We start from the raw sequence: 25,882 nt of genomic DNA on the forward strand, positions 1-25,882 counted from the left end.
ATCATGGTTACTTATGTAACCTCCGTTCCCTGATGGAGGGAACGAGACATTGTGTTGATGTAGTGACACTAGGGGTCACTCTTGGGAGCCTGAGACACCTCTGGTCTTTGATAAAAGGCCAATGAAAATTGGCGAGTGGTATTTGCATGCCATTCTCCCGGACATACGGGTATAAAAGGAGCTGGTATGCAACCACTCATTCAGGTTTTATGCAAATACCACTCGCCAATTTTCATTGGCCTTTTATCAAAGACCAGAGGTGTCTCGGGCTCCCAAGAGTGACCCCTAGTGTCACTACATCGACACAACGTCGAGTGAGTGACAGATAGGGAACAATTAGTTCTCGTAGTCAATGTGTTGAATGCAGGAGAAATGGGCAGGAGTAAAGACCTGAACGAATGACTCTTATGAGTCGGCTCTGTTGTATCCACAGCTTAGAACATAAAGTGCGACCAGTGCAGCCCGATTCCCCAAAAATGACTCTTATGAGCCGAATCTTTCGTATTTCCAGCGTAAAAAATACTGCACGACTCCAAGAGGAATGACTCTTATAAGCTGGTTCTTTTGAATCTACACCACAAAACAAAGTGTAATCAGTGGACCCAGATTCCCGAAGGAATGACTCCTATGAGCCGGTTCTTTTGAATCTATAGCGCAAAACAAAGTGTGATCAGTGGACCCAGATTCCCGAAGGAATGACTCCTATAAGCCGGTTCTTTTGAATCTATAGCGTAAAACAAAGTGTGATCAGTGGACCCAGATTTCCGAAGGAATGACTGCTATGAGCCGGTTCTTTTGAATCTACTCCACAAAACAAAGTGTGATCAGTGGACCCAGATTCCTGAAGGAGTGACTGCTATGAGCCAGTTCTTTTGAATCTGCAGCACAAAACATACAGCACGACAAGTGTAGTTTAGTTCCTGAAAGATTGACTCCTATGAGCTGGTTCTTTTGAATCTGCAGCGCAAAACATAAAGTGTGATCAGTGGACCCAGATTCCCGAAGGAATGACTGCTATGAGCCGGTTCTTTTGAATCTACAGCGCAAAACATAAAGTGTGATCAGTGGACCCAGATTCCCAAAGGAATGACTCCTATGAGCTGGTTCTTTTGAATCTACAGTGTTAAACAGACAGCGTGACCAGTATAGTCCGATTCCCGAAAGAATGGCTCTTATGAACAGGTTCTTTTGAATCTACAGTGTGAAACATACAGCGCGATCAGTGTTGGCAATTCCAAAAAAATATTTTTATGAGCAGGTTCTTTTGAATCCACAGTGTGAAACACAGCGTGACCTGTGTAATCCGATTTCTGAAAAATTACTGTTATGAGCCGGTTCGTTTGAATCTACAGTGTCAAACAACACGACCAGTGTAGTCTGATTCGCTGATGAACTGGTTTGTTTGAATCTACACTGTGTTCAGGTTCAAATGTTATTGTCCTCAAGAGGCAATCTGAGATGTAGACAGCAGTAAAAACAATTAAAATAAGTCATTTTTAAAAGTGGTAAATGTGCTACCCCCGATTGAATGACTAACAGTATATCACCCATTTTTTTAGTGAATCACAAACTTACTGAAATCATTAATTTTGTCATGTCTGACTCAAAATGAACCAAGATTAGCTAGTGTGTTACATTTACTTAATGCTTATGAGACTTAAATCTTGTTTTGTTAAATATCTTAATCAAAAAGCCATGAAAACACCTTCTGCAATAATCTGTTCTGTTAAAATATGATAATTTCAGCAAGAATTGTTTCTTATTTTAAAATAATTCCTCTTCAAATGTACTTAAAGAATCATTAATGGAACCGTTAATGAATCGGAATCGTTAAGAGGAATTGTAATAGTTAAATTCCTTATGAATTCCCATCCCAACACTCAATTAGTAGTACAAAAAATTGTTTTTCTGAAACTATTACATTTGATCCTGCCATGTCTTATTCAGTTAAGAGTTGCACTGTGATATATACACCAATGGGTCTCTTCTACAGTGAACCAACTTCCATTATTGGACGAAATATCCAATCCTCACATTTTTTGCAACACAGGACAGCTATAAATCCGCACCTAATGATCTTATGCTCCCTTTATAATTGAGTTGTGCACAGATTGCTTGTGATAACGTTGGATGTAAAAGCAATACAGCTAGATTTTGCAAGTGAATCACCATTTAAGTTTCATGGAGTCGGAATGAATGAAAACAGCTTGTGGAAACTATACTTGGAAGTAAATCAACCAAATATTTGGATTTAACGCTTTTCCAGATATTTAAGATTTCAGATGCCTTGGTTTTACAGAATTGCTGAACAGAAACTATTGCCGTGAACAAAACTGCTGTGGGTGGTGCATCATTAAGTCAATTAAATGCTACAATTAGTCACAATACAAACAAGCTCTCTGTAAATTTAGAACAAACACAGCAATCTGAGCTAAATTACAGTGTTTGACATCAGTGATTCTGAGAGGCTGCTATTTCATAGCTCAGCTGACACAATGTAGTTATGTTTCAGTTATGTTTCATTGAAGTATCAACTTTGTCTCAGATATTTCTCCTAAAATCCCTTAGGAGAAATAATAATAGAATCAAATGAGACAATTATTGAAATACAGTAAAAGTAAAGAGTTCCAACCTCAGAAAGTTTGGTCTTGGACGAATATAGCAAGTAAGCTACGAGTTCATATTTAAATCTCTGACTTGTGATTGCAGACTTTGATATACATGGCATAAAGTTTACATGTAAAAATATCCTCATCGACTAGGAGGTCAAACCATGATCGTTCATCTCTTATGATACAGTTAAAGGCAGTGCAATTGTTCACTGACTGTGAAGCGGCAATTACTGTGCAGGTAAGCTGAGTGGGCACCTTGAGATGCAGAGGCCTATTTTTCGTGCAGCACAGATAACTCTGCATCCCTGTGGACCACAGCAATCTACTGGCCAGCACGGAGCAAGTATTGATTTAAAGCTGGAGGAAGAATGCAGCTGAGGTGTGGACTGTGGAGGGCTGGTGTTCCTGTTTGCCACTGTTGGGATGGTGTGACTTGCACTGCAGGGGAAATGACCATGGTTTATGATAGTACTCAGCATTCAAGTTTACAAGAACATTTACATGAATGAACAGCTGTTTACCAAAAGTTTGGTGGATTGAATCCTAGATAGATAAAGATGTGGATTCATGGCACTATTTTATGGCAAAAACATGTGAAAGTCATGAAAACAAATTCCATCAAGGTTATACACCGATGAGCCAAAACATTATGACCACCTGCCTAATATGCTGTTGGTCCTCTGCATGCTGCCAAAACAGCACTGTGGAGCGGGACATGGTCGTGTGTCTGTCACTGGGGAGAGAGGAAGCGGTAAGGACCAACACCTGGTGATTAATGATGCATAACACCTGTTTCTCATTACAGTGACGACGGAGATGGGCTTAAAAAGGCCGCTGAGAACGCCAGTGAGAAAGGGAGAGTTGCGTGTAGCTGAAAGCCACGTCTGTGTCAGAGAACCTGTTTAGTGTTACGTGAAGCTGAAAAGCCTATACTTTACCTGTGAAGCTGAACGCTCAATAAAAGCTGATTTACCTGGACTTCCAACCCGCTTCCCGCTTCCTACCTGGTGAAAACTTTACACTATTGCCGAAACCCGGGATTTGAAGGAAGAAGACTGGTCGCCATGACACCGCTGGGCGAAGTCATCCGTACCCTGGCTAGCATCCAGGAGACCCATCAGCAAGCCCTGCTCGCCCAGGTGCGTCGTTTCCAGGAGCTCCTCCGGGCCCAGTCCGAGGATCGGCAGGCTCTACGGAGCTGGTTAGCTCCAGGCGGATCCTCCGCCGCAGCCCCGGAGGCAGCGATGAAGCCGCAGCTCCTCCTGACGAAGATGGGCCCTCAGGACGACCCAGAGGCGTTCCTGGGCCTCTTTGAGCACTTAGCCACTGCCTCCGGCTGGCCTCAAACCCAGTGGGCCCTCCACTTGCTACCGCTGCTTTCTGGGGAGGCCCAACTCGCAGCACAACAACTGCCAGCTGCGGGCCGCCTGGACTATGTGAAACTGAAGACCGCTGTCCTGCAACGGGTGGGCCGCACCCCCGAACAACATCGCCAGCGGTTCCGCTCCATTACGCTGAGTGAAGTCGGCCGCCAGTTGGCATTTTCCCAGCAGCTCCGGGATGCCTGCCGAAAATGGGTGCTAGCCGGGGAAGGGCATGCCGTGGAGGACATAATAGAGCTGATGGTGCTGGAGCAGCTGACCATTCGTCTGCCCAAAAAAACTGCGGAATGGGTCCAGTGCCATCGCCTCACGTCGGTGGATGACGCCGTCCAGCTGGCGAAGCCCACATGGCGGCCTACCCCGAAGTTGGTGAGCAGTCCAAGTCTCTCTCTCACTCTCTCTTCTACTTCCCCTTCTGCCCCTCCCTCTCCACCCTCTCGACCTGTTCCCCCGCTTCTGCGGGCTGCCAAACCCCTCCCCTACCCCTCTCCATGCACCCATGGCAGCGGAGGGTGATGTCTCCGCTGCCATGGGTGCAGCCGGGGAGCCTGGGACGGTCTGTTGGAGTTGCGGGGAGCAGTGTGGCAGGGCGCATTATCCTGCTGAAAGAGGCCACTGCCATCAGGGAATACCATTGCCATGAAGGGGTGTACCTGGTCTGCAACAATGTTTAGGTAGGTGGCACGTGTCAAATTGACATCCACATAAATGGCCGGACCCAGGGTTTCCCAGCAGAACATTGCCCAGAGCATCACACTCCCTCCACTGGCTTGTTGTCTTCCCACAGTGCATCCTGGTGCCATCATTTTCTCAGGTACATGGTGCACACATACACGGCCATCCACATGATGTAAAAGAAAACGAGACTCATTGAACCAGGCGACCTTCTTCCACTGCTCCAAGGTCCAGTTCCAGCATGCCCATTGTAGGTGCTTTCGATGGTGGACAGGGGCCATCATGGCACTCAGACCAGTCTGCGGCTACGTGGCCCAATACGTAGCAGGGTGCGATGCACTGTGTGTTGTGACACATTGCTCCTGTAACCATCATTAAAATTTGGTTTGCCACATCAATGAGCCTTGGGCGCCCAACACTGCTGTTGCCAGTTGTTTGTCCCTCCCCGGACCACTGTCGGTAGGTACTCACCACTGCTGACTGGGAGCACCCCACAAGCCTTGCCGTTTAAGAGATGCTCTTACCCAATCATCTGGCCATAACAATTTGGCCCTTGTCAATGTCGCTCAGATCTTTACTCCTGCCCATTTCTCCTGCATTCAACATGTTGACTATGAGAACTAATTGTTCGCTTACCATCTAATCTACCTAGACCATGACATGTGGCCTTGTTAGGAGATGATCAATGTTATTCGCCTCTGAGTGGTCATAATGTTTTGGTTCACTGGTGTATGTTAGTACATGTAAATAGAATTAATTCAGTTCATTGCAATAAAAGCAATAACATGATCATTGATTGTCTGAGGCATTTGTCTAAAACCAGTTATTGCACATTTCGGTTTGAAATGGCAAAAGCAGACCTGTCAAAATCTGATACTATGCTTTATGTCAACATGGCTAAATGCAACAAAGTCTCACTGCATAACAACGGTGGTTGCAAAAGACCTACAATTTTACACCCACGGATTATGGCGTCTAAAAAAGGAATCACACAGACAAAACTTGACGGCATGTCAAAACAATATGATGTGTTCTCTTTTCTCATTTTCTACCTGCATACAGTTTCAGAGATCTTTTTTATAAATAGACATGTCAAGAACAATCAAGAAAAAAAAACTTAAGAGTGCTTAAGGGCACATAATCGTCAAACATATAAAACATACAGTTCTGAGGTCAAATCTCAGACAGAAAGTTTTAAAGGCACTAACTTCTACATCCTAGCAATGAAATCCCTAAAATAATCCTGACATTGAACACTCCAGCATTCTAATAATATACCTGGCTTGACGTATCTCAAAACTATAGAGAACAGATTAAAGACTGTTGGTGTCACACACATCCTAGGATTTGCATAATTCTCCAATCTCACATTAAACATCACTTTTAATAGGTTTGAAGCTAAATCCAAGCGATCAGATGAGAGAGTTTGGCGCTCACTGAGAGCTTAGCAGTGGACTACATCAAGTTTCATCTCTCTACTAATATGAAATATGGAAGAATAAAGAGAGAGAGAGTTTTCATTCTATTGTTAGTGCATGGAGAGTCTCTGACACACAGTTAATGGGTGAAGCTCCTCAATGCTATAGGCATGTCAACAGGGTCCCCTCCCTTTCAATACAGCGCAAAAATCTGGTCCCAGAAGTAAAAATTCCATTCATTTTCTCCATAGACAAATTGATTTTTAACGATAACTTATAAAACTTTAAATACAGACCTTGAGCTGTAAAGTTAATCAATGGTATATGCTTCTGTTGAAGCCATCATTTCATGTAATCTCTACTTCATTTTTAAAAATCATGTTAAATTAAGGAATTTGTGCTGAATAACTACACTACCCATGAATCCTGAATAGAAAGATCCACCAATTAGAGAGACTCAAAGCAAACAAATCGCACCAAGACTTAACTATGGCCAGAATGCAGAAGGAAACACTTTTCATGTGGAGTTCAAAGCGGTGCTTGACGCTGGCACTGACACTCTGACACGAATCACAAACTCAGCTTTACGATTGCTGTAGCAAAGCGGATAGATTAATCCAAAGATTAATATTGTGGAGGATAAAAATTTTATGTACATTGCAACGAACATGCAACCTATGGGGGGACTAATTCTTTCAATTAGTCAAACTACCACTTAGATTTTGGGAAATGTTTAATGTTACTTGAACTGATGCTATTTTAGTGCATTTCTATCTTTAAACTGTGGAAGGCCTTGTTTGGAACATGTTAATAAAGCATTATATTGTTACGTATTGTTTTGTTTTCTTTCCTAAGATGGAAACAAATGCATTCGAGTCAAATTTCAGCACTTTTAAAACTTTTAAAATCTACAATTAATTATGATTAACTACAAAAAATTATGCAAGTAATTGCGATAAAAAGTTTTACTTGACTGACAGTCAATCAAAATATATTGTTTCTATACTTTCAATCAACAATAAAAACAATAGTTTTTAATTTATTTACGTCAATCAAAATGCTTCATGGGATTGTAGTTCATGCGCTCATGAAATACATTAAGTACAGTCTTATACCTTCGACGTTTTGTCAGATTTTTACATATTTTTTTTTTTGCTTCAAATCAAAGTTTGTAATGGTGTGATTCACCTTGGTGCTGGTTGGTTTGGTTTATGGCTAAGAACTCCTTTATTAAGGATTTTATGAAATCCCTATGGAAAAAATACTTCTGGAACCAAGACGGCTGAAAAAGTGAACAGGCAATGTTGCGCTCCATTCTTTCCAGCTCTTCTCTCTTGCCTTCATTTCCCCATTCCATCTCCTACTTGTTTTGGCTCAGAAGAACCTCTGGTGTACCCTACGTTCTGAGAGCTGGATCACGACTGAATATTATTTGATGTCAGCAAGCTTGCATCAGAAGAGTTTTCTAATAAAACCTGTTGTTTATGCACAAAATGTGTCTGAAGTGGAATCCAGGGGTCTTTGTCGTCTCATTACATGAAACCACATGTGATGAGATGGCAGCATATCTGTGTGCAACAGATAACATAAAGCGCATTAAATGCCGAAACACATTCTCTCTCAAAGTGATAGGGGAGAATAAAATAAAATGTTGCTAAAATAAGCATCTCAGTGGGGTGTGGAGAGAGTTTCTCCATTCAGCTCAGGGAAGATACAGCCCTGAAGTCCCCCATTGGTAGGGAACCTGAAGCTGTGCGTATAATCAGATAGAAGAGGACACTTCATCACTGTGTACCGGGCTCAATCTGGGGCAGCGCTGACAATTAGGCCATTCAGGGTGGTGCATATCAGGAAAATCAGACCTTCGTTTCAATTTCGACATGGCAGAACTGTGAGCAGAATTATGACAATGCTAAGCACTGGATGATGAATGGAATGAGATGAGTCTGACTTTATACTAAACCTAATGACCAAAATAATCTCATAAAAGGCATTGAAAGTAATGGAAAGACACAATGTAACTCAACAACTCAACAGTATGCATAAGATAGATTTAAACAAGTAAACTACATTTTTATGTCATGCTTGCCTTTGCAAAAGTGGCCACAACAATTCTATCATTGTGGATGGTTATTGGTGCATGGCTATGTGGTTGCTGGGTGGTTGCTAGGGTGCTACTAGGTGGTTGCTAGGGGCATGTAGGTGGTTACTAGGTGGTTTCTTAATGCCCAAAATCAAAACAGCCCACCCAAAGTCTCTGTATTCTGGTCCCCAGATAAGGCTCAGGTTGGGTAAACCCAAAATGACAAAAATCAAAACACCTCCTTTCTATGAGCCATCTGATATCTTGACGTTTACTGTTCCTTTAGTGCACCCATATAACAAACATCACTGTGTCTGATACACCTACTTAAGACCACCCAGTGGATAGTGTGGGTGGTAAGACAGTAAACAAACCATCTGAAGGAGGGGGTGATGTTTGCCTGAAGAGAGCCTGGCAGCTTGGTCAGCTGCAAGTACAACTATTAGCTTGTCGAAAAACAGTACTAGCGCTTTGCGCTCACATGATCAAAGCACAAATGCAGCACACTTACCTTTCATGGAGATTTGAAGGTACATTGAAAGCACTGAAAGTACTGTGGCATCATGGGAAAATAATGTATTCTAAAAAGTTCTGAGGAGGAAGTTCAAAGAAGAAGGTCAGATACTTTTTAATACTCATTATTTAGTACTTTTTCTCAAACTCTGCAGAAAAAAAGACTAAAACATATGTTCAATCAACACTGTAAAGCACTATATTCCAAACCACGGAACTCTATCATTTAGTGTTTCGTTCTTGAACAAATCAGTGTTTTTGATGTGAACAAATTGTTCTCGTTCACTTTCAATGTTTCGATTGTGAATGACTTAGTAGTAAAGCTGTCAGAATCAATGCATTAACGCATGCGATTAATTTTTCTTAATCGTGATTAACGCATTTACCGTTAATACAACATAAACCAGCATAAACGCTGGTTTGAAGGGCGGAAACTTTGTAATCTTTATGCCCGGAGTCAATACACTGACGCAAATACCACAACACACACACACCATTCACAAATGCTGTAACAAAGCGGATAGCCACTGTCTACCGGCAGATTGTGAAGGATTTGAATTTAAGAGATTTAATGCACACTGCAATGAAAATGCAACCTATGTGGAGACTAGTTCTTTCAATTAGTCATCCTCCCACGTAGACTTTGGGAAACGTTCAATGTTACTTGAATCGGTGCTATTTTAGTGCATTTCTATCTTTATACTGTGGAAGGATTTGTTTGGAAAATGTTAATAAAGCATTATATTGTTACATTTTGTTTTATTTTATTTCCTCAGATGGAAATAAATGCATTTTAACAGGAAAAGAAGTATATATAGTGTCAAATTCAGCACTCCTGCGTTTTATCGCGATTAACTACAAAAAATTATGCGATTACAATTTTTTATCAACAGCACTACTTTGTAGCTATGTTCCGAACATTAAATAACTCATAAGACATAAGAGGCACTTATTTGTCACCACCTACTGCAGAAATTGTGACCAAATGAATCAGTGAATGACTCTGAACTAATCGTTTTGGTGAACAGTTCAAAAAATCTTGAGAAACTGGCATGAATCAAAATCCTCACCACTACCCTAAAGCAGAACTGGAATTAAATTGGATGGATTCTATTAAATTGGTAGTAAATCGATAAGAGACTACAAGCTGATAGGAAAAATTTCCATGTTATAGATTAGAGCGATAGGATGTGAAAGAGATTTTTTGCTGATTCCTGATTGCAAAGCTTGGTAGGGCAGAGGTGCCTTCATAAAGAGAAGAGCCAATAATAAATCTGTTTTTGAAAAAAGAGGATGAACTAGGGAGGAGATATTAGTTACCTCATCGCCCTTGCCTGAAGACACATAATTTAAATTGTAGGCAACTTAGGAAACAATAATGAGAGTTAGCAAAGATGATGGTTTTTCACACTTAATTTACCAAACTGATCATGCATTCATTGCGTTTTACCTTGTAGGCAGTGTAATCCATTTTAAGGAGCTGGAGTACAATAACTCACAGGCATTCATTCTATTGTCTGTCCAAATTCCAGATTGAGGATTTATAATTTAGAGTCTAACAGTGAGCAGACTGTTAAGGCCAAAGTGTACTCCGGATCGCGCACAGTATGCTTGATGCAAATTTTGTCTGTATTCGCACTCGACTGTGTGTGAAACGAACCAGCACATGGAAAAACAAAGTATACCCAAGCCTTAAGTCTTGCTCACAGTTTCAAAAGCACCAGCAGAGGACAACTTCTAAACTGGCTGCAAATCAAGTATGTGAGTGTGTGTATACTGTACTCGTCTGTCCCACTAAGACCGATGGACATGTCTGCTTCCATGTGCAAACAGCTACAAGCCATGCCAGCAAGAGTGATGGAACAGCAAAGTCATGCAAGACACAGCTCCTCCTCGTTTTATCACAGTGCGACGCACTTCTCTAATTAAGGGCAAGCCAGCCTGGTGCTGGTGTTATGACTACTGTGACGGTGGCTATTTTTCAAAAAGCACTTCTCTAATGCCTAAAAGGCCTCAGGGGAGAGGCAAAGAATGGCAGACTCTACACCTCTCATTGATTAAAAAAGCTTATGAACTTCCACCTGCACAGCAGGAAAAGGAGGACAAATAGGGCTCTCTTCTCTCTGTGCTCAAAAGCCACTGGGTTTTTTTTAGAAGGAAATTTTTTTTTTAAAATTCTCTCATCTGCTAGTCTCTTTCTGAGTTGCATTGTCTGTTTGGGGCTGAGAGCAGTTGTTGAAGAGACATGATGAGCAAAGTCTTGTCTGTTGCCATGCAATGCAAACATTTATTTTTTACTTTAAGCATTCGGAGCTCTCTAGCAATGTTGCATTTAACAGACAGATGAAGTCTGACCTTGCAAAACATTGTGTAAACACAGGTAGGTGACCTGATTTGGGTTACTTTATTTAGTTATAAATACACATAATCTTATACATAGATATAGTTAAAGGGATGAAAATAATCAATAAAAATAGTCAATAGTCTTCACCATAAAAGCACCAAATCAGTATAAACCATCACGCTGGTCTAAGCTGGTCTTTTCAACAGAGTAATTATACCATGTATTTACACCCTGCCATTCTGAAAAACAATGTTGCAGATGTAGGAATCATCAGAAGCACCTAAAGCCACAAAAAGTCTCATCTAGGAGCAGCTGTATGATCAGAGTTAATTGATTCATTTTCTTAGACATTCATTGTATACTTAAGGATGCAACTCTGTTTACATTCAATGCCAGAGGCCCACAGATCTACTCAGGATCATTACTTTGTTTGCTGAAGAGCACATCTGGGGTCTTGCAAAAGCTTTGACACCCGCCTAGAGAAATTGATTCAAACAAGGGAAGGTTGAGCTTATGTATACGGCACCATTTTAAACATGCGTATAGACTAGAGTGAGACTGGAGTCAATTAATAAACACAACTACTGGCTTCTGTCAACATTGATTTGTTTTAGACTGAGATCACTATCTTACAGAGTCTCTCTAATTGCACTGACCCTAACCCTCTAATTACTTTAAGGCTGCAGCAATTTAGGTATTTTCAATCTTTGTTTACACTCACCTTTGGTGAAGAAAGAAAGACATAGAAAAAGTGAATAAACAAAAGAAAGGGAAGCAAGAAAGAGCAAATAAAAGAACAAATGAAAGAAAACAAGCAAGCAAAAAAGAGAGTGAATGAGTGAGCAATCGAAAGAGGGAATGAACAAAACAAACAAAAGAAAACAAGCAAGAAAGACAAATAGCGAACAAACAAATGAACGAGCAAAGCAAGAAAGAAATAATGCAAGAACGAAAGAGCAAACGAACAAACCAACAAATAAAAGTGAATGAATAAATGAATGAAAAGGCATGAAAAATGAAAGCAAGCAAGCAAGAAAGAGTGAGCAAACCAAAAGCACAAAGCAATAAAGAAAAGAATGCAATACAAAAGAAAAGAGGGAACGAACAGACAAAAAGCAAGAAAGCAAGCAAGATAGAGCGAACAAAAGAACAAATGAAAGCAAGCAAAAAAGAAAAAGTGATGAGCAAACAAACAAAAAAGATACTAAGAAAGAAACAAAAAACGAAAACAAAAATAAATAATAAAAGATTGAATGATGAACAAACAACTGAAAGCAAGAAGGCAATAAAGAAAAGTAAGCAATAAAGAAAGAAAAAGTAAGAGCGAACAATCAAACATAAAAGCAAGCAAGAAAGCAAGCAAGCAAGAAAGAGCGAACAAAAGAACAAATGAAAGAAAGCAAGCAAAAAAAGAAAGAGTTAACGAGCGAACAAAGGAAAGAAAGAGGGAACTAACAAAACTAAAGAAAGCAAGAAAGAGCAAATGGACAAACAAAGGAAAGCATGCAAGCAGGCAAGCAAGCCAGCAAGAAAGAAAGAAAGAAAGAAAGAAAGAAAGAACACCCTGATGTGGCTTTATTCTGAGAGCTTAAAAACCTATTCACACCAAGAATTAATACAGTATTTACAGTTGCCTAAAAACCCCTTGGAAATTCAAAATTCAACACAAAATTTGAATACAATTGAAAACAATGCAACTAAAGACAGATTTACCTGATGTTTTGGAGGGGCTATTTTCCCAGCCAGTGACAGTTTTGTTTGCAATATCTTTCTCTGGGCTTCCTGTGGTCTGGGACGATGGATCCTCCGTAGAAATGTGTTTGGAAGAAATTGTCCAGCCACGAGCCAACAGAAATGACTCTGACACTCCTGACCTGGACTCAGCCTTATGCGAAGTGTCCTTATGATCTACACTTGTTGGCTGAACTGTATTTTGCGTAACCTGAGGTCCAGGTTCGGTCACTATTGTGATAGGAACAGGTGCCATTGGCGTATCCACTTCCTCTTGAACCACCGGTAGCCATGTGCTAGAAATGGATGGATCTGTAGTACACAAAATATCTTCAGTATTGGTGGCATCTCCTAATTGGGAATGGGTGTTCCCAATGGTTGACGTGATAGCCAGTTCACTGTGAATTGAATCGGGAGCTCTTGTGACAGGGCTTGGTGTGGTACCCATGCTAGAAATTTTTATTTTAGGTGCGCTGGTCAAATTTGTGCTTTGCTTCCTTTCGACGAAAGGCACCTTTACTTTGTTTGACAGACTGTTTTTGTGTTTTTCATTGGGCCGATGGACATACACAATCTCTCCCCTGGCCTCCTCAGCCATGCTATCTGGTTCCTTGGGTTCAGAGGAACTGGATCCAAGAGAAGGTTGAGCTGTCTGGAGACTCATTAGCTGCCATTTGACCACCTCCAGAGGTACACTTTGGTCACTGGAATGGTCAGTTTCTTTCAGTTGGTCATCAGCGGTGAATGGCGAATCATTTCCGCCACTTCCCTCTGTTTCTTTTTCATCCTCTGAAGATAAATGTATTGCAAGGCCTTTTAGAAGCGGGTAACTGTCCTCGTTCAAGTCTTTCCCTTCCCCTGAGAAGTTTTCAGGGTTGTTCCTGGAGATGGGGATGGTCATGATCTCCAAGCCTCCCTTTTTGGCTTCCATAGGACCACTGGTTTGAGTTATAAAGTGCCCATTATTGCCTGGGGAGCCAAACTTTGAGCCTTTCAAGGACTTTGGTGCCGAGAGTTGTTGGCTGCTCTGCACTGATGCAGAGCCGAAGTTGCTCTTAGATGCCAAGGGACTTGAGGAAACAGTGGGATCTACTGCGCCTGATCCAATCATTCCTGCAGGGATGACAACACACTGTGATTAACATAGTGAGGGGAGGAGATCATTTAATTTAAATGTATGTTTAATTAGCTAGCAAAATATGCTAACTACCACCCCAGAACTATGGTAATTAACTTTAATGTGTGTAGCTCGATATAGAACTGTCATTATTTATACGTCAATGCCCTGGAGATATCCAGCAATTAAACTGTCTCAACGCACCTATCGTTTAATCTTACTGTGTTTCAGCATGAAAATTTAAGTACAAGCGTAGCTAAAGTGACCTCTATTTTCTTCCCTAAGGGTCATATTTGACTCCTGCATCAAAACAGGGCAGAAATTTACATTTGTTTTGAAAGCAATCCAGGTCCTTAGGCTCTTTCTCTTCAGTTTGCTCTGGCAGTCCCAAAGAGATGAATCCTCTGTCCTTGGCAATACCGCTTGCAAAGCATACATTGTATATTACACACCTATTCTACAGTTAATTCCCAATGCATTTTAACTGTAAATCAAACCAGAATAATGCATCTGTATCATCATGCGCTAACAGCTTCAGCACATAATTTGTCTTGGTTTACACCATTAAGTTTTTCTGTATCCGTGCCCTTATTCAAAGTGTAATAAAGTAAAAATGCTGCAAGTACTGGACTCATCATTTTTAGTATGTATGCAGTGACTCAGCATAAGAGCATACTGCAGTACATACTGTAGTGCTAAACTAATCCAAGAAAGCAAAAAGTGTGCATGGTCAACAGCTAAACAAATATTTCTCTTGGGCAATGGTGCAGTAATTCATGAAAGCTAGACAGAAGAGTTTTACTAAGACGTCAGATATTAGGCTTTCTGGAGACCTACCCTGTGCATCATACTGTATTTTTATGTATTTAGTGAGAAATTGTGAAACACGTATGTATGGATAATTCAGATATCTTCTCAGGTAACATAATTTGCTTCAAAGGGGCAAATGTTTTTAAGGATTTTAAATGTTCTGGAGATGTTTTTTATATTTTATTGTGCATTTATGTGTTTTCTTTTTTAAAATTAGTTAATACAACATTAAAACTCTAAAAACTCTTAAGTATGTAGCCTATATTGTGACCCTTCTCTTTAGTCACTTGCTTTCCAGCAAGACGTGACGCAATAGACCAATGCTTTGACAACATCACCACTTATGTCAAACACGGAAGTGGTGGCAAAAACCATGTGTAAAAAGTAAACTTTTATCAGATTATGTTAATGAAAAATGATTCCGAGGGCTCTCGTTGACTGCTGTGGCTTCAATCCATCAACAGAGCTGACTGGACTGAGGAGATCATTTCAACACAACTTTGCAGCAAATCTTTATAGTGAAAATGATTACATGTTTGTTATTAACTAATTTCATTATAGTAATTGTATTGCTAAGAATATGTTTGTATTTATGATGGTTTTATGTCATACTTTCGTTTAATCATCTAATCTGTCAAATCTAACACAACCTTATTCATAGTAGCGCCATGTTTGATTTTTAGTGGGAATGGAAATGAAGCTGTGAGGGATAGACTTACCATCTCTTCAATGACATGCACGGTATAAAGCTGCAAAAAGCTCCTAGATCCCATCTGATTTTCCACAACTCATGTTGTCTGGAGTTTTTTGTCTACTGAGTGTTCTTAAAAATATATTTTTCCAATGTTTTGTCTGCGGAATGATCCAAAAACACTTTAAACTGCAGTACAGCCCATTTATGAGACTGTACATCTATCCCTCACAGCCTCGTCCCTCACAGCCTATTAAAAATCAAGGATGGTGCTGCTGTGAATAAAGGTCTCGCATGTGCTGAATAACATTTCTCTATTTTTTCTTGGCAGAAACCTTTAAGAAATACTTAAACAGGTAGTTAAAGGGCAGTTCATTTAAAAATGACATTTCTGTCATCACTGCTCACCCTTGAGTCTGTATGCATTTTTCTCTGCCGTGGAACAAAAAAGGAGATGTTAAGCAAAACGTTTAGTCTCATTCACTGTTACTGCATCTTTTTTTTCATTCAATGAAAGGATGGTGACTGAGGCTCCCTAATATCTCCTTTTGATATCCACTGAAATAAGAAAGTCATACAGGTTTGCAACAGCATAAAGTGATTTTTTATTTTTGTGTGAAATATCTTAAAGTCAAAACTTGTCAGTTACCTTAAAAATGGCAGTTTAAAGTTGACGAGATGCATTGAAAATATTAACAGATTAAATTATGAAAGAAAACTGTGCTGCATAATTAGTTATGATGTATATTGAAAACAGATTATATACAAATATTAAATATAGATAATATATATTATGTATATTATTAATATTATAATATGTATATAATTATATTATTATTGTTTTGTATATTATTACAAAATTAAAAAAATTGACTGATTCAGATGGCAGAGAAAATACCTGTATATGTCAGATGTAGAGAGATGGAGATGAGAGATATAACAGGTGTAACTCTGCAGCTGAGTAGTTCTGTTAGCTTTTCAATTCTTGTCAAAGGTGATGTAAAATAAGGAAGTGACATGATTTGAAAGGCATCAAAAGCTCCAAACTCGCGCGCTTGCAAATTGCAACATTGACAGCTTTGTCGATTATAAACAGGAGCGATAGTGTAGACAGATACAGTATATTCCTTTAATTTTAATGTGACATTTAACAAAATGTTATATTTTTTGAGGCATATTGTATAAATTTGTATTTTTAAACACCAGATTTTTGTTTAGATTTTTTTTTTTAGAGGTGGAATTAGCTGTTAATATTCAGATTATAAAATTACAGGTTCGAATTTTCAGATTAGGAAGAAATTCAGAACTCAAAAAACAAATAGCTCACATTCAGATCTCAGAAATTTAGAAACTCAGTGAACAAACTTGGCCAAATTTCATAATCTCAATATTTACAGCTAATGCCACCATTGGCATTGGGTAAATTACTCAAAAATAGTAATCCACTACAAATTACTAATTGCTTCTATAAATTGTAATCAGATTAATTTACTGATTACTTTATGGAGAAAGTAATTACCTTACTAATTACTTTATTTTAAGCTACTTTCTGAAACAATTTTTAAAGAAAATTTTTCTGCTGAACGAATTCAAAATAATGTCTATATTTCCTTCTTGTTCATTGTTGTTGTCGCTTCAGCTGCCACATAAACACAGATGTACACATAAATATTATTATTTTAGAAATATGTGTAATGTAGCCCAAGTACTTATATGTAATTAACTTTGGAGTAACTGTAAACTTATTACAAGAATTCAAATTGTAATGTGTTACACTACTTTTTGTAACAAAGAGTAATTAGATTACAGTACCTAATTACACTGTAATCAGATTACACCCATCACTGAATGCCACCTCTAAAAAAAAAAATTAAACAAGAAATCTGGTGTTTAAAAATACACTTATAAAATATATATTTTATTTATAAAACATGCCACTGAAATATTCAATGTTGTCATATGTCAAATGTCTAGAATTCAAATTAACAATTCAGATTCAAATACTTTTATTATTATTTTGCTGGCTCCATAGATATCAAAATATTAAACCAAGTGGCAACTGCAAAAAATTATACTAGATGTTTTCTCAGAACTAACTTTTTTTTTTTAAATAACTGGTGTCAAGGTAACCACTTGTATTGTTCAGCACATTAACACTGGATATGTTCCACTAACATCTGACAACCAGAAATACTTTTTGTCTTAATTTTGAACATCTATATAAAACAGTATATCTACTGTTATCATTTAAAACCTAACAAAATTCTTTTCGTGAAATGTCTTGCTTGAAAAGTGTGCTTGTGGTGTCTTTCTTTAAAACTAAATGCCACTTGGTTTGATATTTTATAGTTGAATACAATGAAATTCATACATTCTGAAGTGTGGCTTCAGTGTTCAAATACTGAAGACACTGTATACCCAAACAAATGTGTTCAGGCTTTGAAGGTACTACAGGCATATAAGTCTTGTTCATTGTAGGGAACAGACATTGGGTTGTAAATCACGCAACTTTGCCTGAATATCTGCACTTGCATTAGAAAAGCATAAGGTCAATCAAAGTGACACCTTGAAGAGGTGCTTGAAAACAGAATATGTTGTTTTGGATGGGCGAATATATTTTTCTCCCTTTAAGAGATTTCTTCGCAGTTCAAATCAAGTCCCGAGTGTTTTTACACACACTTTCCCTCTCTATCTCTTTGGACCTGGCGATAATTGCACATCACATTCAGAGAGATGCTGTTTAATTGGGAGAGACTTGGAGTTTGCAGGGGTGCCTATGCTTTGGCCAAGACACATTAATTAGATTCGGATGTAAATAATGCATGCTTACTAAGGCTGGATTTTCACCCAACATTAAACATTAATGTTCCCTATTGAATATGGTTCACGGGGAGGATATTTGTATCGATGATGCCTTGAGAACGGAATGGTGCCAAAATCCACTGTGCTTAAACCCACACCAGCTAGACATGCTTCAATCCCAGCCTAAGGCTTGCAACACTCTACATTTTCAGAGGCTGGAGCCCATTTTGCTTTCTTCTACCAGAAATGCCACTTTACTTGGCATGAATATGACAGGCATTGATATCCATTAAAAGCTCTTAAGCAGAGGATGCATGAACTAATCTCAACACTGTGACCTCTACAGCATCCCACTCTCGTATTTCAGATAATGAGTTGCATCTGGGTGGTAACCTCCCACTACAGTGGATGTGCCTATGGAACAATGTACAGTTTGCAGTGTATGGCCAGATCTTGGGGGGGGGGGGCTGGGGTCATTGCCCCGCTAGATTGTCCTTGTGCCGCCTCAAAAACCTCTGATACAAAATTATCAAGGAGGAGTACCCCCTGGTCCACCCTAAAAATCAAAGATTGTATCCTAGTATTGTGCCTGTTGCAGTACCATTGTTTTCTTTCTCAGAAACAATGAAACATTCAAATGCAAGCAGTACGACAGATACAGAGAAGTAGTTTTAAAGGCAAAATGCATTTATCTTGGCACCCAATAGACTTTATTAAGAGTTGACGGCATAATTAAAGCTGCACTATGGAACTTTGGGTTCTCTAGCAGTATCTGTGGAGATCCTAGACCTAAAATGGCAAGCAACCTGCAGAGGAACATTTTACGAGATTTGTGTTTCGGCACAGCTCTTTTGCTCGGATGAATCTCATGGTTTAAGGTTACCCGCTATGCCTGGGATCAGGCGTTTATTTATAACCATTTTATGACTTACTTTGAGGAAGACAAACAACACACTTATTTACATATTTTAATATGATTATTCAAGTGTTTTATCCAACACATATTAATGTTTGTATTGTACTACACAAATACCACTAATTTAAGAGTTAAAACTCATAATATGGCTTATATGAGTTACATGGAAGCCTATGCACTGCAAACAATAAGAATGTAATCTAAAAAAAAAAAGGATTAAATAATGATGGGGATAAAATATCCTTTATTAAACATGAAAATAATATGCAGAAATATGCAATATTTATTTGGCCTAATCGTTTTTTTGGAAGTTATAATAAAGAGATGGTTACACTCTAAACAAATTAATATGTACATTACTGATTTATGAAATCGGTACAGTTTAAACAACTTGAGATGAGTATCCATTCATGGGGAATTACCTTTTAGAACCTTGTTTCTATTCCCCTTATTCAGCCCTGCCCCTTTTCCGCGCTCTGCTCTTCCGAATTTTGTCATCTAACTTCCTTTTTGTATTGAAGCTACTGAGAAGAGTCGACCTGGCAGATCACATTCAGACAGCTATGACACACTGCACTTTTTCATAATACGTTTCATTTTTCTTAAGCGTTTAATTGTTATACGTGTAATTCTGCTTAATTTTTAGGTTTAAACTAGTTAATAATTTGTGTTAAAATGCATAAATGACATGAAATTTCCAACAGTGTCAGCTCGTATTATTACACATGCAAGTTCAACATTAAAGCAAATTACAGTTTCTACTTTTTAAAATTATTTTGTCACCCTACATTTTTTAGAGGCTTAAATGTGATTAAAATAGTTTAAACAGAATTTAAAATAAAACATACACTTACACATGTGTATGTGTGTGTGTGTGTGTGTGTGTGTGTGTGTGTGTGTGTGTGTGTGTGTGTGTGTGTGTGTGTGTGTAAATACCCCTTCCCCCATCCCGGTTTAATGCTAAAATCTGCTTACCTTGACTATAACATGAGTGAATGTTATATAGTGACATGAGAAGATGGTCAGAGGTGTTGTACGATATATTTTAAATTACTTTGTGTTATCTCTTTTAATGAGCACAGAGGCACATCAGTACGTCCACTGCATGAAGGTAGGATCTTGTGTATTTATGAATGAAGCACTCTTGTTTTAAAATCTCCCCATTCTGCTTCCAGTTGTTATGACATCCCCAGATCACTTTAAAATACTCATGATAGCTTTTGACAACTCTATAACCTATAAATCCACATCACTAGCTAATTACACTTTGACATCAATACCATCGTTATCTATATAGCACCACCAGAACAGAAGTTCTGAGACCAAATTTTCAAGATGGCTGCGTGTTAGTTTCTCTGGCGCATAAGGCAAATAGTGGCTTTTAAACAGACTATCTGCTAAAAGGGAAAATGGAATGTGATATAACTTGTGCATTTCTGCGACTGGGCTTAAAGAAATGAGAAAACAGCGGCACACACACACACACACTTAGGGACACACACAGGGAATCTCAAAACTGCAGCAATGTTATAAAATATATTAGTGAACACGTTACTGTAAATTTACCGGAAAATGTAGCCTATTGAACGGATTTGTGATTGTTAAACACAATATCACAAAATAGTGAGCAGTGATGGTTAGAAGAAAGGGTGTCAAAGCATCTGAAATTTTTTACCAAGTTTATACTAAAAAATGTTTACGATACCAGACATTTAACAATTTCAGTAGTACAGACACTATTCAGTAACTGAGTGCTGTTACCGCAATGAAAATATTGGAGCGTGCTTATTCCGAAAATTACGGTAATGTTCAGGGAGAGCAGAGAGATGTCACTTTCTGTTTTTTGGCCACCAAGTCTTGTAGGCTAGCCTTTAAGCTTAAAGAAAAGTTGTTTTAATTTTCTGGCTATATCCCATGCTTTGTTTGTTAGCAGCAAGTAGCCAATAGAGTATGAAGAACGACCCAATCATATGAGCCAAATATGATCTTTTTTGACCTAAACAACGCAAGTTTTCGAATTACATGCAAGCCACTGTGAACAAGCTTCTCTCTTAGCACTCATGAATGTGCAACGGATGTCAAGATTTTTGCTGAAAAATGACTTATACTTGACTTATGCCATCAGAAGACTTTGGCCATCTCTAATGCAAGAGCCAAACAGACTACTTTTATGATGCTTTTTAAGCTTTAAACTGAGGCACTGCTGTATTGAAAAGACGGACCAGAATATTCATGATAATTTTTCCTTTTGTGTTCCGCAACACATAGAGCAGGCTGAAAAAGTATTGGTCTTACCTCTGGATGGACCGGTTAAGCTATCGGTCTGTGAATTTGGATGTTCCATTTGGGATTTGTTTGGACTCTGTAGCTCCTGCTGTGCAGCCACAAAGACCACCTCTTTCTGCTGTTCCAAGAGGCCTTCCTCTGGATTTGATGTGGAGGGGATGTATGAAAGTTCCTTAGTATTAGGCTCCAATATGGCATTATCAGCACCTCCTTTGTTTGCTTTCCCTCTGCTTGGCTTTGTCCTGGCTGATGGGACCATTTCTGAGGTTCCTCTGTAGAGGCTGGACTCTGTGGCTGGTATCTCAGTCTCTCCAATCCCAGTCCAGTACCTCAAGGGCTTTAGGATTGAGTTCACAAAGTTGGAAATCATGCTGTTGCTGGTCTGATCTTGTGTGGAGGAGGATGGCGTGGTCAAGGAGGGGTCAGAAGTTGCCTTAGGATCCTCTGTTTCATCTCTCTCATCGGTTTCCTCTCTTGCTGAGCCCCCTTGAAGTTTCTCTTGTTTATCCAAAGTATCTTTGGAGCCGTCATCTTCCCAGTTTACAGACCTATCTTCAGGCCTAAGGTGGATTACAACATGCTCCTCTGAGATTTCTGAAGATTCGTTGTTTATGATGGATTTGAAATCTTCCTTCTCAAGATCAACCAGACCGGTCCAGGTAGAAGGTTCAGGGAAGGCTCCATTTCTTTGGAGCTGGACCTCTTCATCACTTGAAGAGTTTAAATTAGAGGTTTCTAGAGTCTGGTGGAGTATCACTGCATCAGCATTCCTCTCTGAAAGTATATAGTTACATACTTTTGTTAATGACTTCAGATAATACACTTATTGAAAAAAACATATAGAAACATGGGTAATTGTACCATAACATTTCCATTAACCTTTTTTTAATCAACATCAAGATTTTATGTTAAAGTGTATATGAATATATAAGGAAAAAGATGTATGTTTTAGGTGCTTTTTTCATTATTTCATCAGACAACTAATTTAACCTTATCCTCATGTCATACATATTTAAGATGCTCATGACCAGGTGAGTCTCTTGATGTTACGGAGTATAAATTATTCTAAAATATGCTGCTATAATAATGTATACAGGATGAGAGAGAATTCTTTATGAAACTTCTCAAAGTGAGTGTGAGAAGAGAGAGATAATTTTTCCAGCTCATCAACGGGGTCAAAATCCTCAATCTCAATAAAACAAAAGATCTTCATTTTATCCGGGACAAAAAAAGGACTTTGTGTGAATATATAAGAGCAAACCCACTTTCAGAAGTTCAACAAACCTTGGTAACAGTATGCGTCAAAGAGATTGGTAGTGTCAGGGAAGCCGGTACGGTTGGGGTTGTGGTAAACGGTCCGCACTCCTGGTTCATCTCCTCCGCAGTTACGCCGGGGCAGGTTGATAGGGTAACGCACACTGCCATCGGTCAGCCATCCGGGGTCGCAGCGGTCTAGGCCACCCTGCCAGGCTAGGTAGAGCTGCCCAACTGTGGCCAGCTGAGCACCCAGAGTGTGGCAGTGAGTGGAGGCCGATGCCAGGCTCAGCTTCTCTTGCACACTTGAGTGGAATACCTCACCTGTAGAGAGGAGAAAGGGAGAGAGGATACGATTGGAGGGTTACTGTTGAAAGACTGAGGTAGTGAAAAAGTTTGAGAGCCATTAATTTAGAAGAGAACATATGCCTAATTTTATAATATTGTTTGTAGGGTGAATTCAGGTAAATTGGCCCCTTTTTTGCCTGGTTTACACTGGGTATTAAGATGCTTTTTGGGTGATATGATCACAATCAAACGTATGAGTGTAAACACTTCAAGCCTAAAGTGGTAACATGGGTTTTGACCACTTTGTGAAGTGGACAAATCTCAAAACATTTTGGACCCTGTTTACGCCTGTCTTTGGTGTCACCCCATTTCAAATGGACAGTCCAAAACACATCTTATTAGCAGGTGTAAACGTGGCTTTTGTCATTGAGATGAATGGACAAAAAAGGGCCAATTAACCCCAAGTTCTTAATCCATTCCTACAGACCGGTAGGGGGTAGAAATAGAACCCTTTAAGCTCAGATGTGCCTGATGCTGAGAAATAAATAATTATTAAAATATTAATAACTACAGTCTTGCCAACACAAAAGAGGTATAATTTTAAAGATTAGAAGCTGTACTTTACAGTGCATGTAGGCATTATGACCAAAAATTAACAAGTGCTTTGAAATTTGCAGACAAATCAAAACTGTTCTGTTCTGAAAATGTATTAATTAATTTGCACTGCACATATTCTTGTGATCGGTAAAAACATCAAACTGATCAAACAGCCATGTGTCATATGTCATTGGAAAGCTCTCAAAGAGTAGAATACAACCAGCCTATTTGTTTTACTCACAGTCAAAAAATATAGTGAGTAATAGCTAAGTATATGTCTTTGACATACTGTACATGTTCCACGTAAACAGGTGTTGCTTATATGCCGCGTTTTCGCTTATAACTTCACGAAACGTATACGGAACATACCATACCATTAGCGATTATTTTTCAAACGAGCCCACACACAACGTAATCGGATGCATACATCATAAATAATCAACATGAAGCACAACATAATGTGCTATCTGGCTAAAAACATGTTAACTTTCCTATATCAGATTACTTAATTGGAAATTATGTAGTACGTTGTCCAGCATCATGGAACACTAAACCAATTGTATTAGGATTCAGATCGCTGCAACCAGAGGTGGAAGTCATTCAAATATGGGCAGAGAGGATCATTCACTCTAATTGCTTGTATAGATGATGCTGAAGTGTGTTCCGAATTACTAATATTTTTGAGCCCTAAACCCTTCAACCCTCTGAAGCTCTCACTCTGGAGGGTAAACTCTCTGAACAGATCAGGGCATAGGGATGAGCCCTTAGGAATGGGATGCACCCACAGATTCAATGATGGCTCAAATGACACAGAATGGAACTGAATGAGATCTCATTACTCATGCCTGGATGCTTTGGAGAGAGAGCATACCTTTAGTCATTGTTGTATTTGTATGTGTAATTAGCTATTATGTACGATTATTATGTTTTATTTTTTTGGAAAGGCTTTTGGACACATGGAGACGTTTTTGGACACTAGGATAAATCATTTCTGTAATGCAATTCTTTTTTATTGCTTTGTCGTATCAACACACAATTTTACTCAGTTACAGGTGACATGATTGGGAACAAAAACAAAAGCAGTATTTCTGAGCAACCTTATTTAATTCCTGATATATATAATGTAAAATAAGAAAAATAAGAAAAAAAAGTACATTTTTGGTTCAAGTTTTTTTGTGATTTTTCAGCAATTTCTTAGAGTCTCAGAATTTATCCAAATCTATATATTTTTTAAATTCAAATTTTTCTTTAAAATGCTACCAAACACTTGATCCTCCTTGTTTATTTATTTATTTATTTTTGTAGAGTTATAAGCCTTAAATTTTGGGTATGGCACTGAAACAGGAAATCTTTAAAAAACCCTCAGAGATTGCCTGCTCAATGTTCAATAAACTCCTGTAGAGTATGCATTTAGTTATCTGTGCTAATTTACCATAATTCTACAAAAAATGCTGCTGTTTATGACATTCTTGATGAAAACTATATACTGTATATATATATATATATATATATATATATATATAAGAACAAAATCAGTCCTGCACCGGCCTTTTTTATTGAGCCAGAGAGACCAGTGCATACTATTTCAAGCATTAAACATTAAATATGAATATTTTTTATAAAGTCGGTGTGGCATAATAATTCACAGCGGGAGGCATTTCTGCATGAAATAACCCAAAAACACAATGAGAGACCTTGTAAACAAAAACATGTTACACTGTACCCATTCTGGCATAAACCGTAGGGCTGAGCTGAAACGATGCTGACCTACTTATATGTTCTGAGAGTTGGGACATAAGCAGGTATATGCATCTACTGTGTCTGGGTCACAGCTCACGAGGACATTTAAAGACACTGCTTTTAGAGGCATAATGTATGACTAAGCAGTAACTGATGGCATATATGGTACCTTGCAAGTTGTCAGCAAAGCAGTACACGTCAAACATTTCATCGAGGTCTCTGCTGCCGTAGTTTCTCACGCCAGGTGAGTCGTCCCTGTCACCATAGCAGCCAGGCCGTGGAGACTGGATGGGATACCTGGGTAGGAGTGAGAGTCAAGTCAAATCAAGAACTTAAGTGAGGGCAATAACGAAAGACTAACTGCGCAATTACTCAAAAGAACATTGATTCAAAGTGTGCTGGAGTGCAGGCTGAAGTCTTCAAAGATTATGCATGGCACTCCTGGGTTTCAGAGGATAGTAGCAGATGCGGGTTCTCTTGCATATCCTAGACCTGAGCCCAAATATTAAAGTCAGTTACATAAAACCATTAAAACAGCCCACATATTTTCCATCCCAGTCCAGAGAGCTCTGATGTCTCCATATACTTGCACTAATTGCACATTTTCGTCTTCACTGATGTGC

The 25,882-nt window shown here is 38.9% G+C and overlaps 1 protein-coding gene across 1 annotated transcript in view; it reads right to left on the reverse strand.

Moving 5' to 3' along the window:
* LOC127438409 (neurocan core protein-like) overlaps positions 1 to 25,882 on the reverse strand; it is a 149,476-nt gene that overhangs the window by 80,207 nt on the left and 43,387 nt on the right. The window contains exons 4-7 of the mRNA XM_051693975.1: positions 25,429 to 25,556; positions 22,665 to 22,958; positions 21,390 to 22,154; positions 12,741 to 13,871 (exon numbers count right to left, since the gene is read on the reverse strand). Of these exons, the coding sequence (XP_051549935.1) occupies positions 12,741 to 13,871; positions 21,390 to 22,154; positions 22,665 to 22,958; positions 25,429 to 25,556 (2,318 nt within the window). The remainder of the gene's footprint in view (positions 1 to 12,740; positions 13,872 to 21,389; positions 22,155 to 22,664; positions 22,959 to 25,428; positions 25,557 to 25,882) is intronic.

This window comes from Myxocyprinus asiaticus, chromosome 49, assembly GCF_019703515.2.
Source record: "Myxocyprinus asiaticus isolate MX2 ecotype Aquarium Trade chromosome 49, UBuf_Myxa_2, whole genome shotgun sequence".
NCBI classification, from domain to species: Eukaryota; Metazoa; Chordata; class Actinopteri; order Cypriniformes; family Catostomidae; genus Myxocyprinus; species Myxocyprinus asiaticus.